The sequence below is a fragment of the Triticum aestivum genome, chromosome 2D, assembly GCF_018294505.1.
Source record: "Triticum aestivum cultivar Chinese Spring chromosome 2D, IWGSC CS RefSeq v2.1, whole genome shotgun sequence".
In the NCBI taxonomy this organism is placed as follows: Eukaryota; Viridiplantae; Streptophyta; class Magnoliopsida; order Poales; family Poaceae; genus Triticum; species Triticum aestivum.
Genome location: NC_057799.1, coordinates 338,937,911 through 338,953,133, shown reverse-complemented (window position 1 = coordinate 338,953,133; position 15,223 = coordinate 338,937,911). Strand labels below are relative to the sequence as shown.

The following is a 15,223-nucleotide window of genomic DNA, read 5'->3' as shown; positions in this document are numbered from 1 at the left end:
CCATCGCAATTACAACACATAAGAACAAACTTAGTTATGAACATGGAAATAGTATACTAACAACTTTATTATTGCATCTAGGTCATATTTTGAACAATTTCATCATCATAGATGGCTCTAATAGAAAGAGCATATGAGATAAGACATATCCCAGATGGCTGTCAACAAAATTTGTCTACCATGTGGAGTATCACAGATGGCTCCATCGCAGATGGTTATAGGGAGCCTGTTTTTCAAAAATAAATCAAAATAAATTTAATTTTATAAAAAATATCAAATTTTCTTCCACAAGTACATATACATGTTTTCTAAGTACGTATAAAGTTTCGTTAAATAATACGACTATCGGCGGACTGGACAAAAAAAGACAAAAAGTTGGCCCAAATACAATAAAGAAAAAACCCATTTTAAACTATATATTTGTCTTTTTTTGTGTACATCACATATTCATATGAACATATATGTTCATGATCCTGATCAACCAAAAATGTTCATGAAATTTCCTACATATATACCAGACATATATGCTTATGTGTGTACTTATTTCAGATTCTTTTAAGATGTCGAAAATGTATTTCGCTGAAAAAAAAATCCGAGCTCCCTAGAGCCCAGCCACCGTATGCACTTCTCATTCTCTACTAAGCCGTCTATTTTCTGTAGTGGTGTTAATAAATAGTAATGCTCTTTTTTAAGATCTTTACGACGTCGCCTTGTGGACGAGCATATATGACACTGAGAAATGAAACATACTGTAATTCACCCCCGCAAAAAGAAAAACATACTGTAATTCCTAGTTAACTTTTGAAAAATACTAGTCCCTACAAAGTTGTACTAAAACTGGGACAAGTAATATGGACTGGAGAAACCGAGAAAAAGTAAAAACACTGGAGTATGAAACATTGTCCCGATCGCCTATCTATGAAGGTATCAGGCCTTCAATCTTCTGAAACAAGGTCCCGTTCGCGGATGTACACAAACAAAATGGGACCAAATTATGCTTGGCATGCACGTACATAATTAGTAGTACAAGAACATTAACTGACAGCTTTATGTTTTATTTATTTTTTGCAAGGGGGCAGCCTTTATAGATTAGTACAAAAAATAGACCGACTTGGCTTGGTCCAACGAAACGGGCAACATGGCAATAAACGCTGGTTCTTGTAATAAGTGCAGTTTATGATACGTCCAATAACTGAAACCCCCAGTTACAATCCTGAACCGTGATGAGGAGAAAGAATCAAGGGAAGCAAAGACAATCTCTGATACACATCTTGCCTAGAAAATCTCCAGCATGCATGATGGGTTCTGAAGAAACCCCAGTGACAATTACAACACCAATTAACTGGAGCTCTAAACATCATCGTTTTATTGCAGTCTTTGCTCCCCCAATTGGAGTCATCACCAAATTAAGAGGCCACCAACAAAACCGCCACACATCCTCCACAATATATACGTGTTTTTGCTCTGATAGAGGTATGGTTTCCAACCAAGAAACACAGCTGAGATCCACCAGCAGAGATGCACTTTCCCTTGGGAGAAGTAAAAATGGCTGAGATGGAAGAAGAAATAGAGGAAATGACTGCCCTTTCCCTTGGCAGTGGATCTACTAGCAACAGCAAGCACTCCAAATCTAAGCGAGGCACTGGCTCCAATTCCAATCCAAAACCGCCTGTCCAACTCGCCTTGTTCCCAGATCAAGACAGCGATGATCACGGCGATGGTCATCCAAGGAAGAAGCTACGGCTTAGCGCTGAACAGGTGACGGTGCTCGAAGGTGTCTACGAAGAACATTGCAACCTTGACGCGGTAAGTTCATGTCAAAACATTGCCTAGCATATTAAGGCATCAGAACTCCCATGTTCTTTCTTATCATAGAGAAGTTGAGGCCATGATTACAAAACAATTAGATTGTGAAGCAAGGGCTGGCGAAGAGGCTGGACATAAAACCACGCCAAGTCGAAGTCTGGTTTCAGAACAGAAGAGCCCGGTACTTGCACTCTCACAAGTCAGAATTGTCCATGTATTTATCACGGCATTTGTAGTATGGTTTTCTGATAAGGTGATTATGTCCGCATTTTAGGAGCAAGCAGAAGCAGACGGCAGAGGATTATGAGCATCTCAAGAGAAAGTCCCAAGGGCTAATCAAGGAGAACCAGAAGCTGAAGATGGAGCTGCAACAACTGATGAGTATTTCTCAGCGTGACAATACTAAAAATGGCTTCAACTTAGTTGCCGTGTGCTCATTCTGCGATAAAATCTTCAGAGATCACCATGGCCAAAAGAAATTGTAAAGCATATGGATAAAGATCAGTATTTTAACGTTTTAACAACTAGAATATCTCCAGGGTTTCTTAAGAAAAATACAATAGTGAAATGTAAATAATGGCCCGGGGTTAAACCTTGTCAGTATTTGGCAAGAATGCTTCAGCCTTTTGTTGAATGACTCCGAGTCTTGGGTTCTTTTCGAACCATCGAGTCTTTGTGTGATAAGCAACTTCTGAATGAAAATTAAGTTATGATGACTTAGGTCGGTTTTTTTTTAACCTTGAAGACAGTAGGAGAGCCTCCTACTGCATATGTATTAAGCAATCACAAAAGTAACTTTACATATTTACATGGGGGACCAACACCACACAGGGTGGAGGTGGGAGGGGGAAGAACTAAAGACTAAGCTAGTAGAAAATTAGTTGAGGCTTGCCACAAAAGCAGTAATAAACTGTCTCTTTTCCTCAGACACCCTATAACTAATGTTGGAGAAGTCTTTTACAAATCTATTTTTCTAGGAGGGGAACGTGGGGTGGATGCCTCGGAACTCGGAAGTAATTGTTTTTGCGTTCTTTCCATAGACTCCAGGCCGCCACCAAAAAGATATCCATGAACATTCTGTCCCCCAAAGAGTTTTGCCACGCTCAACTAGTTGCAGCCTGTCGCCATTCACCGGCCACTGAATGCCAAGGTGTTGCCAGCAGTTTTGACTGAAGCTACACTGGAACAGAAGATGCTCCACTGTTTCTTCGACATGCATATCAAACAGCAAGCAATCTAGATTATCTCCGATGTTGTAATGTCTCCGTTTGAGCATGTTTCTAGTGTTTAGTCATTACTCTACTTTAGAAAGGTATATCCTAAATATAAGATGTTTTGGCAGCTCAATTTAAACTGCAGAAGACATTTTGGAAGTTCAATTGAAACTACGAGAACATCTTATATTTAGAAACGGAGATTTGAAACTATGAAAACATCTTATATTTAGAAACGGAGATGGTACATAATAATTAAATCAGTTTTGCTAAGTCTCAGCTGACTAAGACTTTGGTCTCAGTCGATATTGTATTCCTTTGGTCTTGCATGAAGATTCGTACAAAAATCTTCTTTTAAGTTTTTCTTTCTTTTCATCTTATATACTATGCCACTTGATTGAGACTTAGTTAAGTCTCAGTGGACTGAGACCTAGCCACACCCTAATTAAAAACAACAAGACAATCTTTGGCACACATAGCCTCAGACCCAAATACTCCGCAAGGAAGATGAGGCTCCTCGATGCACTGTTGAGTCTGCTCACGCTCATGTTGCGGAAGGGGGGTAATGGTGCGAGCATTCGGCGTGCAAAGAAGCCAACCGGCCAACACAACCCGCATTCCATCCATCGCCACGCTTGCCGGCTGTCCAAATCGACGTGGCAACCTGAGCTTCGACTACCCATTCGGCATCGGGCCTGGCTGCTTTCGGCCGCCGGACTTTGAGCTCATCACCGACGACCCCGGTGGTGGCTCGCGGCCTCCGAGGCTCTTCCTGCATGACAGGGTCACGGAGATCACCTCCGATATCACGGGTACTTACATACTCCTAGTGATGACAGTACGTGTTTTTCTGTACTACTCACTCCGATTCATATTACTTGTCGCTCAAATGGATGTCTAGCATTAAAATACGTCTAGATACATCCGTTTGAGCGACAAGTGATATGGATCGGAGGGAGTAGCAATTTCCCAGGTCATCTCTTTGAGGTCAGAGGTCGATGTGTACAACTTGTCCTGGTATCCTCCTGGAAGATCTTTCAATCCCGATTATTTCTCATTGAACTTCACTGGTTGCGACTTCAACAGTGGTTCAGTGCAATGTTACATGTCCAAACCAAGATATCACACATACAACAATTTTACAATGGTCCTTGAGGTAAGAGTTGTAATAAATCATCGCATTTGATTATTGATGGTTTGTATTATCCCAAAAGATTGTTCATGCCGATTATTGATGTAAAATTGTAAATTAGCTTTGCCATACACCAGTTCAAAGTGGTGTATTTGGCAAAGCTAATTTACCCTCTCAAAGGAACCAAAACTGCTACAGCTTGGAGCAAGAGTACATGTCTTCCGCGACTCTACCATGCTAGATCGTCAGCTCTCTGTATTGATTTTTGGATGTCTTTTTTTTCCTTTTGAAGTGTGATATTGTTGCCGCCCTTTGATGCGGAGGGCAGCTTAGTACAAGTCTGAGGGGGTCGTGCACCCCCCCCCCCCCCCCCAATGGCTTCTAGCTAGCTCCGCTAGGCAGCCTTAGGCAAAACAGTGAGGAAAATATACTATACAGGGCTTACATAAGGGGAAACCCCAAGATTCTTGTCTAGCTTCGCCATTGGCAGAGGGTATGTCCTATTGTGGATGGTCAAGTATACTCTCTTTTTTCCTCTCAAAAAGGAAAGTATGCTCTCTCTTTTTTCCAGATGGGTTCAAGTATACTCTAATCTGTATTGTGCGCTAAATTATTATTTTTTGCGAATATATAGTGCACTAAATGTTGGGTAGTTTACACTTTGTTCTTATTCTTTCCAATTGTAATGTTCCAATCAACTTTATATCTTACAATAAAACTCTAATGTGTGTTACATATCCATTGTATTATCATTAGAGTAGTGCTATGCGTACTATAAAATTCATCATTTGCCATCCGCTAACTGCACGATTAGACTCAACATCACCTAAGTGATTTCATCCACCATCCATCAGACTCATTGCGGTACATCCATCGTACGAAAACAGTCGTACCTAAGGTAGTTCTGTTATCAGTATTATCGTCAATAGGTTTGGGACCAAGGGAAGAACCATCCTCCATGGCACTGGCAGAGCTTCATTGGGGTTGGGCCAAGGGAAGTCAATGCCCCCTTATAATTTTATAACCGATCAGTGATGATATTAGAGTATTTAAGTTTTTAAGGTTAAAAATAATCCTCCTAAATTACAAAAAATGTGCGGCTTCTGATGCTGGCTCGTCCTTGTTTGTGCAAGCTTCGCCAGTGCTCAGTGGAAAAGAAAAACAAATAAGCCAAAAGCCAAAGCTGTTTAAAAAGTACTCTTTTGAAATCGTGAATAACCGGAAATGGGACTGTTGATACAGAAGATGGAAAAGCAAGAAGACAAATTCCTCACAACGGGACGCAACTATAATCGATTTACCGTTCAAGGCTCGGCTACAAATTTTATGGTTGCAATCGAACTTCCCAGAATTTGGAAGGTTAGCCTAACTCCAAATTGCAATCATTAAATCATTTGATTTCAACTACTATAAGTTTAGTGCATTTCAAGGTATGTTGAGAACCCAAGATAATCCCGCCGATTTGATTTCACAGCCTATTCTCAATTATTGGTTCCATTCATACAGCGCAAGAATAATAAACAAAACAAAAAATCCAGTATCTATTACCGCATGCTCTATAAGTTGATGGGAGATGTTTCCTCTCTAAGTTTCACAAGTCAAATGGCAAAAAACATGGATGTTAATCATCTATGGTTGAACATCACAAGGTATAGTATCAATCATCGCTGCCTGAATCTATATCAGAGCTTGCCCTTTGATGTGCTGCTCCGTTTGCAACCTTACCTTTTCCCTTCTTTTCTTCTTCCTCGTCCTCACTGTACTCGCTCTCGTAATCGTCGTACTCCTCTTCTTCCTCCTCCTCTTCCTCCTCAATGCCATCCTCTGCCACTGGCCCTTCTTCAGGCACATAGGTTCTTGTTCCCGCGCGGCTGCGCTTCAGAACCTTCAGCTTAAAGCTAGTCTTGCTGTCACAGCCTATCCATGCGTCGCACAAGCAGAAGGACGTCAGGTTGTGATTGCCCTCTGATGGGGCTTGGAACTTGCCCATCACCAACCTACTGCCTTTCTTCACTCTGTCAACCGCCTCCCTAACTGCAATTCCTATTTCCTTTGGGCTTGCTCCCAATGCTTCCTGGGTATCTTGTATAGCTTTTGACGCTGCAGTTATGGCGGTAGCCTCATCCATGAAGCTGATTTTCTGGGATAACCAAACTTCGTTTGACGCGGTGTCCGCTAGAAGCAGCCAGAAGTTCTCTTCCCTGTGGAACGGATAGAAAGGAGCATGGGGAAGGGCAGCAGTTAGTCCGCTGCGACGCTGAAGTGAGACCCAAGCATACATTGTCACAACATCACCCTCTTGTATGCCCTCTTCTCCTTCAGTTTCACATTTAATATCCACCTCAACAGTAGGAATCATCTCCAGTACAAGCTCTACATCCCGAGCTTCTTCTTCTGAAAGTCCAGCTACCTGTGTCAGCAGTGTGGCACGTTCCACCTCAGACATATCGCAAAGTTCTTGGAATGCCCTGATTTTCTGCGGTTAAAAATAGAATAAGATGTTACTCTCCAAAGGATAAAGCATTTCTCTGAAGGACAGGCTACTGATTGAGCCAAAAGTTCACTCTGCTTTTCGTATGAAAACTTTAAGGTTAAGGAAATACCTTGCGGGCAATTTTTTTGACAGTTGCTTCAGTAAAATGTGGCAGCTGCAAGAAAGGTGCTATTCCTTCTGAATTACCTCCACCAGCTTTTCGAGCACTGAGAGGGACAGCCTAAGATATGTATCCAAGTCAAATTTGATTCAACTATTTCCATTGCCATCAGTGGTAACAAACAAGCTTATGGAAGAAAATGTAACTACAGAAGCCAAAAGCTAAGATCAAAACATGTGAAAGTACAGATGAACTACAACCCAATTTTGCTAACAGATGCAGATGAATGCAATGGTAATGGACTGAGACAAGTAAACAGAATGTGCAACAAACACATGCAGTGTCACTGAGACCAGAAGGTGTCTCATTGTCCACATTGCCATGGTAAACTACCACATCATGGTGAGTTAGCTACATCCAACGATCCAGCTTCAAAGTTCGCGTTCTGGCCGGATTTAGAGAGGAAATTTTACTCCTGTGTACAGTGTGGCAAGATAGTCCATGCTGGAACCTTTCTAGGGTTTCAGTGTTGTGGATAAGTGTGCCGAGGCATCCGCGCAAATTAGGAAAGAGATGTGCAATTTCTTAAACACAAAAAAATTTGAAGCTATGGAACAATATATAGATGAGGAGAATGAAGCTTTAGTTCAAAGACGATCTGTCATCTACACAAGATGATTTGAGGCCTATGCTTTGCTAACAGTTATCATGTTATGCAACTTGTGGTGCATTTATGTTACAGCTAGCTGTTAAATCTCCTAATCGGCTGCCATATATTACATATTTATGTGTCTAATAAGGCGTCGCATCGCCTTACGCTTTAAGCACTTAAAAGGTGAGACGGCACATCACATCACCTTACCGCCTTAAAAACTTTGCATGGATCTACTATGCTCAAAACATAAACTGCCTTGCTGCAACTTAACACTTGCAGTATAACTGGAGATATCCAATCACCCTTCCCAAGTTGCGATCAAATGAAAAACTGAACAAGTACCAAACTGACAGAATTCATTCCGAGTTCAGTGAACCATATGATTCGGCCTTTTAACATCAACTTAATGACACGAACCACTAAATGGACAAGATTTTGAATAAACACTAGTCATCCATGGTCAAAAACGATGGTGGCAGATCTTATAACAAGTATTGCAACATCTAAATGTTGGGATGGACAATTAAACTGATGGGTTAGAAGATAAGTTTAGAAGTGAAACAGACCAGATGAATCTAGAAAAATCTAAGATAAACACAAATTATAGTCTACGCCAGAAAAGTTTAATGTGGAACAATATATATCGACATATACAAATCACCAAAAACATGAAGTTATTCACCACAAGTTAGCTGAAGTAAAGGCACATGGAGAGCTTCAAAATACCTGAATTATACTTTGAGACAGCTCAACTACACCAATTGCAGGCCTGAGCCATCCAAAACCGTTGGGACTCCTCGGTAGAAGTGCAATCTGCGAACCAGTAAGTATATTAATTTATGAGGCATCAAATACTAAGAAGAAGAAGAAGAAGAAAAAGGTACACTGAAGCAAAAGCGAAGAAAAAAAATTATAAGAACAGAGTGCAACAAAGAAATTCTCCCCTTCTTTTATTGAAGCACTAAATGTTTAACGGCTAAGGTTATTTATCAAACAAAAACTGTCAGCTATAGCAATGTAAACTCAATTAGACATGTGATGCATCATGCATTTGGATCTCAGGACTAATGACTGATTCATACTTAAATGTCTCGACACCACAAGATTAATACTAATAGGCATGACATTGCCTCACACAGAAAATCAAGCGAAAGTATTACTTGCATAAACCAGACACTAAACATCCCTGCCATAATGCACATCTGTGAGGCAGGGTCGCCTGTTTATATACAGCTACAACCATGAGACAAAATACGGAACCACACTTATGTGTTAGTTAATACAGTAGTACGTATTTTCTACAGAACTAGTCAATAAAAAAATATAAACCATCACAGCTCCACATTTGAAACTTCAAAAAGATCTGTCAATTAATCATCCTACGTCATACGCGTGAGTCATATTGTGCCAATGTAACCAGACGGGCAAACCCACCCTTACGGTTTATTGTGTTAACTACGACCAAAGTATAATCAAAACCAAGTTACAGAGAACTAAATGTACATAAATCATACCATGCCTGTGTCATCTAAATGGAGTATTACTTTTAGTACCTTTAGATATTTCATGGATAAATTATTAGGAATAAATTGACACAATTTATTAATCATGCTCTGTGTAAGCTTGAATGGCTCGCTAGTATTGATAGCCATCCTAAACATCAGCTATTGGCACAACAGTTAATTGTAGCCATGCGAAACCCACATCAACTGACCTAAAGCTACCATAATTAAACACAGCAAGATCGCACAGCATAAACAAAAGACAGTTGATATGCATTTGTGTCTGTCATAACTTGTAACAGCTTTTACTCATAGGTCATAGTATGGGGAGAGGAGACAGGATGTGCGAGTTCACAATTAATGAAGACAAGCCGGTGCGAGTTCACAATTAATGTGACGTTGCTGCTCCTCTGGACGGCTTATGGCAGCAGGTGGCTGCGCGAGCGTGGGGTGACGGCGGCTTTGGTCGCTTCAGCGTGGATCCTGTGGTCTCCAGCGAGGAAACTGGGGCGGCAGGGCGTGCGCAGATCCAGCGTCCTTTGCGCCGATCTGGCTTCTTGCAGGTTGACACAGACGTCATGGCAGGAAGTGATGCAGCTTGTGTCTTGCGTGGTGGTTCTTAGAGGTTGACTATATGCCATGGATGGAGGGTGGTGAGACGACGGTCGGTGGCGGCATGTTGTTTGTGATGTATGGCTACCCGTGCTCTGATGGATGGCGGGGCTTGATGCAATGACGTTGGGTATGGTGAGCTCCAAGTGAAAGCCTAGCACCAACCCGATCGATGTTGACGGCAGACTGGACGGTGTTCGCCTCCTTGGAAGGTGTCGTTGTGGAGCCCCTTCATCATACGGATCTCGAGTTCTCCGGCCAAGGCTAGAGCGGCATCGTACCCCCCCCCCCCAAGGTGTCGCCTTGGCGGCTTTGTCCTCTATCAAGCGCCAAGGCTTGTGTTGTCCTGCAGTTTTGTCGTTGGCTAGGCAGGTGCGCGGCCTCGAGTCCGTTGTGGAAGCCGAAGCGGCGGCCTCCAGGGAGCACCTTTGTGTTGCTGGGTGTCGGTTTTGGTCACTTGGGTGGTGGGGCCGTTGGCTTGTCTGGTGCATGGCCTCGAGGCAGGTGTGGAAGCCCAAGCGGCGGCTCCGGAGAGCACCCTTGTGTTGCAGGGTGTGAGTCTCGTCACTTGGGTGGTAGAGTTGTCGGCTCATCTGGGACGCGCCCTCAAGGATGGTGAGTGTGTTGCTGAGGTTTGTAAGCCGGAGCACGGCTCCAGGCCACGTTCTAGGGTGTCGACTCTGGTCGGTTGGATTACAAAGTTGTCGGCTCGCTTGGGCGCAGTCTCAGGGCTGGTGTGTGTGAAGTTAAGTTGCATCGGTTTTAGGCCAGTTTTCCTTATTAGGTGGCCAATTCTCTTCTTCTATATTTAAAGGCAGAGCTCCTGCCAATTGCTCAAAAAAAACAATTAACAAAGAAAGAAATTCAAAGAGAGAAATCCAATCTTGTACCTTAACTAGTTCTTCCAAAAGACGAGGCGCAAGTTCAAGCATGTGCCTGTAATCTTTTACTAGCGCTGGTGTCAAAGCAAATGACTCTCGAGTAAGATGAGCCTGAATCAAGAGTTCCATCTGAAAAATACAAGCATCAAGGATTTGTCCAATCACAAATATCATTTGGTATCACAGCATGCACCAACAAAAGACCAACCTTTACAAGTGATGGATGCTGCTTCCAGAACTTGGCTTGCTCAGTTCTAATATTCTTCAAATCTAGATTTAACTCACTTCTAACTGCTACAAACAATTTCTGCAGGGGCTCATCATCACTGCGTCGTACTGGCATCTCCATATACTCTGCAGCCTTGATGAAGACATCCATGACTTTGCTGGAACATGCAACCAATAGTTCCATTGATCAAATATGGTAAAACTGAAGAACCCGTAATTCATAACAGAAGATTGTAAACCGACGAGGAAGTTTGCAGGCATTTGCTTCACTAGTTATATAGGTTGCTTAAACAAGAGATCTTTTAGACTACTAATATTGATCAGCGAAAGTAGGTTTCGTTATTATTTATTTAAACAGGGTTTTCTCGGCTATAAATCTTATCATCCAAAATTAAAGGCGATGAGTTATAAATTTACTGTGGTGTTACAATATGAGTTTTGGAACCATATTATGCCCAACTAGTAATCAGACAGGTAAGAAAAATCATGATCACTGAATCAGATCAAAATTCTGATAGTTTTGAAGCTAGGATGACAAATCATAATGTGAACTTTAGCATGATCTTTGACACTGTCCCAATGCTTATGGCACTGTTAGTCGCGCATTTGACATTGACAGGAGTGCTTCACTTTAATAATAAAATTTGCAATGTCTCATGTCTAGTTATTTGAAAGGAAGGAGTATTTTCACTTCAGCTGCTAAATCTTCTCTAGTGAACATGCCATATCATGAAGCCAATCAGCAAATATCAAAAAAAATGGAAAAACAAATGCCAAAATATCAAAATTATATTTTGTATTTTCATACCTTGGAGCTAGAGATGGCTTCATAAAGTAATAATAAGTGGACAGAGTTTGATGCATGACATAATTTCCAGTATACTTTGATGACCTTGATAAATAAATAACTGCTATCATCAAGGGGAAGAGTATGCAAAGCCCCACAATTCCTAGAAGCATTATCCCGCCAGATGCACCATCCATATTCAGCAAGAACTTGGGCAAAGCGATGCCCATTTGGAACCCCTAATGCACATATATACCAGAATATTCATGTTAGCTTCAGATGTTATAGGAAAGGATTAGCTTTCCACTAATCCACTAAGTGTTACAAATAACTAATGTTCATGTTACCTGGCGCCCATCTGGATGACCATACTTCTCATAATTTTCACGAGATATAGGATCAGTTAACGCCTGATACGCCTTGGAGATAGATTCAACAAAGTACGTATGGGCCTCTGGGGAAAATGAAGAGCAAAAAATTAACACAAACTAGACTTCTACATATCAAACAATCAACTTTAAAAGAAGTGTGAAACACATTTTACCAGGATCGGGATTTTTATCAGGATGGTACTGAATAGAGAGTCTCCTGTATGACTTCTTGATTTCAGATTCTGATGCCCCTGGTTCTAGTCCAAGAATGCTGTATGGCTCAAAAACTTGGACCTAGGAAACAAAATCATATAAAATCAATTATTGGGATCTTGCCCTGGTGAAATTTCAGGAAAAAAAATCCTTCACACTAAGTACAGCATTATTTATGCATATAGTATCCAAAATTAACTAGCATAATTACGATTCAGACAGATGAACAATCGGGACTTTGCAAAAAATGCTTCTAGGAAATAAACCTACCTATGCTTGGATACAAAAACAAACTAAGTCCTGAAATCTACAATACCAAACTTGACAACAAGGTTTCTGCGTATGTGATTGTTTGACAATGTTCAAGAGAGTGAAACATTAGTGAGGCTTCAGAAGAACAAAAGGGGAACTAAATCAGCACAAAGATATGCTAGCCTTTCTAGTAGTATATATCCCAACAAACTGGCTGGGCATGCTGCTACTAAAAAGCAAACTGGCTGGGCATGCTGCTACTAAAAAGAAAACGGTGACTTTGCAGCATCAAGGAACTGACAAAACATGAACATTGTGGTGACTGCTCTGGTAGGATAAAGCTGAACGTGAACTGAGTTGTACTTTTGGTTATCAGTTTATTTCAGTATAGTCATCTACTAATCAAGACTATTCTAGGTGAAGGAGCAGACAAAAGGTCACATGAGTCATTATTAAATCCTTCTGTATCTACTAGTTCACAGCAGAGAAGAATTTGAGTTAACTGCTTGAACAAAAGAAATATTGACAACATATACCAGGCAAAAGTTACCATACCTCGCGGCTGCTGAGTTTGATGTAGTAAATCAGGAAGATCACAACGATCCAGAGAAGCAAAATGGTAAGGTTGCTCCACGTCGAGAAGTTGGATATCTGCACGACAAGAATCAGAACACGATCATAGAGGAGTTAGCACGCACTAGAATTCTACTGCTAGCCTCACGCAGAACAAACAGCCGCAACCCGCCCACCTTCTTGTAGATCGACTTCCGGTACTTTCCGGAGCGGTGGCACCCGGAGCAGCGGCAGTGGATGGTCTTGGCCTTCTTCGTCGCCGCGTGGCACAGCCGCGTGATCGTGTACGGCACCAGGGGCAGCGCGATCATGGTCAGGATGAATATCAGGAAGAGCGAGCTGTTCTCCTCCGCCGCCGCCATGGCTGCTGCTGCTGCCTCCCTTACTCAACTCACGACTGCGACGGAAAGAAAAAACCACGGAGTCAGCGTGCGTTATTAGAACGCGGCGTCGTGTGGCGGCCGGCGGCCAGCGGCTCCGGCTCACCTTAGCCGAGGCGAGCGGGGCGTGCTCCGAAGATCTGGATATCGGAGAAGCGGATCTGGTCGCCAGGCGAGGAGGGGCGAGATCGGGGAGGAAGGCGGTCGAGATAGGTTTTGCGGGGCCAGATGCGGCGGGGCCTCCCACCAGGACACGGAGCGAGATGTCAGTGTGAGACAAAAAAGACAAGTAACTGGTTTTGACTTGTGACCAGATACGGCCCGGAGCGCGGATGGTAAGCAAGGCCTTCGAATCGGCCCGCTGATTCGCCTACACCGTTCAGCTGTGGGCCGGCCCACTACGGTAGTTTCTTCGCACCAGTTTATTTTATTTTATTTTTGGGATCATCAATAATTTCTCCTACCCCTAAAATAAAACACTAATTTCTCCTATAAAAGGCGCTATAGCCTACCCGCCATTATGAGCGATCTTTGTCGGCCGTTCCTTCTAGTTCACACAATCTACCAGCCTTCGCACTTTTTACGGCGCTGTCAAAGGCTCAGTCGTCCCTCCGTTTTTACATCCATGTTTTACTTTTCTGTGCATGACAATTGGGCCTCGTTACCTACTGCCTCGAGCGAATGAGATGAGTTTTGCCTCCTTTCTGTATTGGATAGATTAGCGACCAAGAAGGCGGGATGAAAATATCTCCCTCGTCATCCTCTCTCTCTCTCTCCTGTGAAAATATCTCCCATCTTTCCCTCGTATCTTCCCATCTCACTCATCTTCCTCGAGTCGCCACCTCCACTTCCCCCTCCCTCTCGCCCCTCTTCTTCTCTGCCTCCACCTCCTCCTCCTCCCCTGCCTCTGCATTTTCCTAGCATGGCCTGATCACATGTTTTGGACGAGGAGGATGCGACAGCTTGGGAGGTGATAAGGAGGCGACATCTTGGGACGCAGGCAAGAGGAACCAGGTGGTTCCCCTTTCATGGTGGCATCCGACCTATCAGATCTTACTCCTCGTCAACTCGGCGGAAAGGAGTGGATGATCCCCCTCCTCTTGGGCGTCATATGCCAAAGGTTTATTTCCAGCTAAGCCGGTGGATGGGGACTGATGGCGGCCCTGGGAGAGGAGACGATGGTGGGTGAGCCTCTTTTCTTCCCCGGTTTTGCCTTCATGCTCTTCTTTGTTGTGAACTCATTGCATATTGCGCTCGTGTCCCTGGAGTGGTACGTTCATCTTTTTTCCCCATTTACTTGTTATCATGTGTTGTTCACTTTCTTGCTGCTCGCGCAGCCTCTATTCTTTCTCTTGGATTGGCTTGAGTAGCTGCTCGATCTCAATTTTGATTTGTCCATGCTCCATAGGTTAAAGAAAATTCTTGATTTTTTGTGTGAAGCTTGTCTACGGTGGGATGGGGGAGGAAAGGAGGCATTATCACTGGCGATTGCCAAGTGCCAACGATGTCACCAAGGTGAGCGCCCATCACCTTGGCTCCTTACTGTCCCATGTTTGGAGATGGTGGGCTAGCCAGGCAAAAATTGTTCGGTGTTTGACTTTTTCTCCCTCTGTTTATGATGTACCTCACCAGGAACACACCATTGGGGTACCTCGAAAGGGTACTGACGGGTCTATGTGTCACGTCGATGCCAACCTTAGGTTCATGGAGCTTTGCTCCTGCCTCAAGGACAAGTGAGTTGCCCACATTGCTGAACCCCTCCTCTTTCTTTCTAGATCCCCATGGTTTGTTATCTTCTGTTTGGATTTGAACTGAAGATTTGTTATATGTACTGCTATTTCCGTGCTTGTGCAGGATAGGATACAAAATATCATTAATGTGGGGGAGAAAGGGTTCATCGTCCCAAGCAAGGTGAGTAAAATCGACCCCTTCTTTTGGTGTTCCTGCAATTGGAATGGCTTGGCGTTCCAAACAATAGTTTAAACTTCATAGAATATGATTATTCCATGTAATTTTGATACAT

At 42.8% G+C, this 15,223-nt stretch overlaps 1 protein-coding gene across 1 annotated transcript; it reads right to left on the bottom strand.

Annotated features, from left to right (window-relative positions):
* Positions 1–5,669: 5,669 nt before the first annotated feature.
* Positions 5,670–13,470, bottom strand: LOC123053045 (dnaJ protein ERDJ2). Its single transcript, XM_044476424.1, has 11 exons — positions 13,307–13,470; positions 12,997–13,217; positions 12,803–12,898; positions 11,956–12,076; positions 11,759–11,865; positions 11,433–11,650; positions 10,605–10,782; positions 10,406–10,525; positions 8,128–8,214; positions 6,756–6,866; positions 5,670–6,628 (listed from the first exon to the last, which is right to left on the bottom strand). Exons 2-11 carry the CDS (start codon positions 13,180–13,182, stop codon positions 5,810–5,812), a joined length of 2,043 nt encoding a protein of 680 aa, XP_044332359.1. The 5' UTR covers positions 13,183–13,217; positions 13,307–13,470; the 3' UTR covers positions 5,670–5,809.
* Between the last annotated feature and the right edge of the window lie 1,753 nt (positions 13,471–15,223).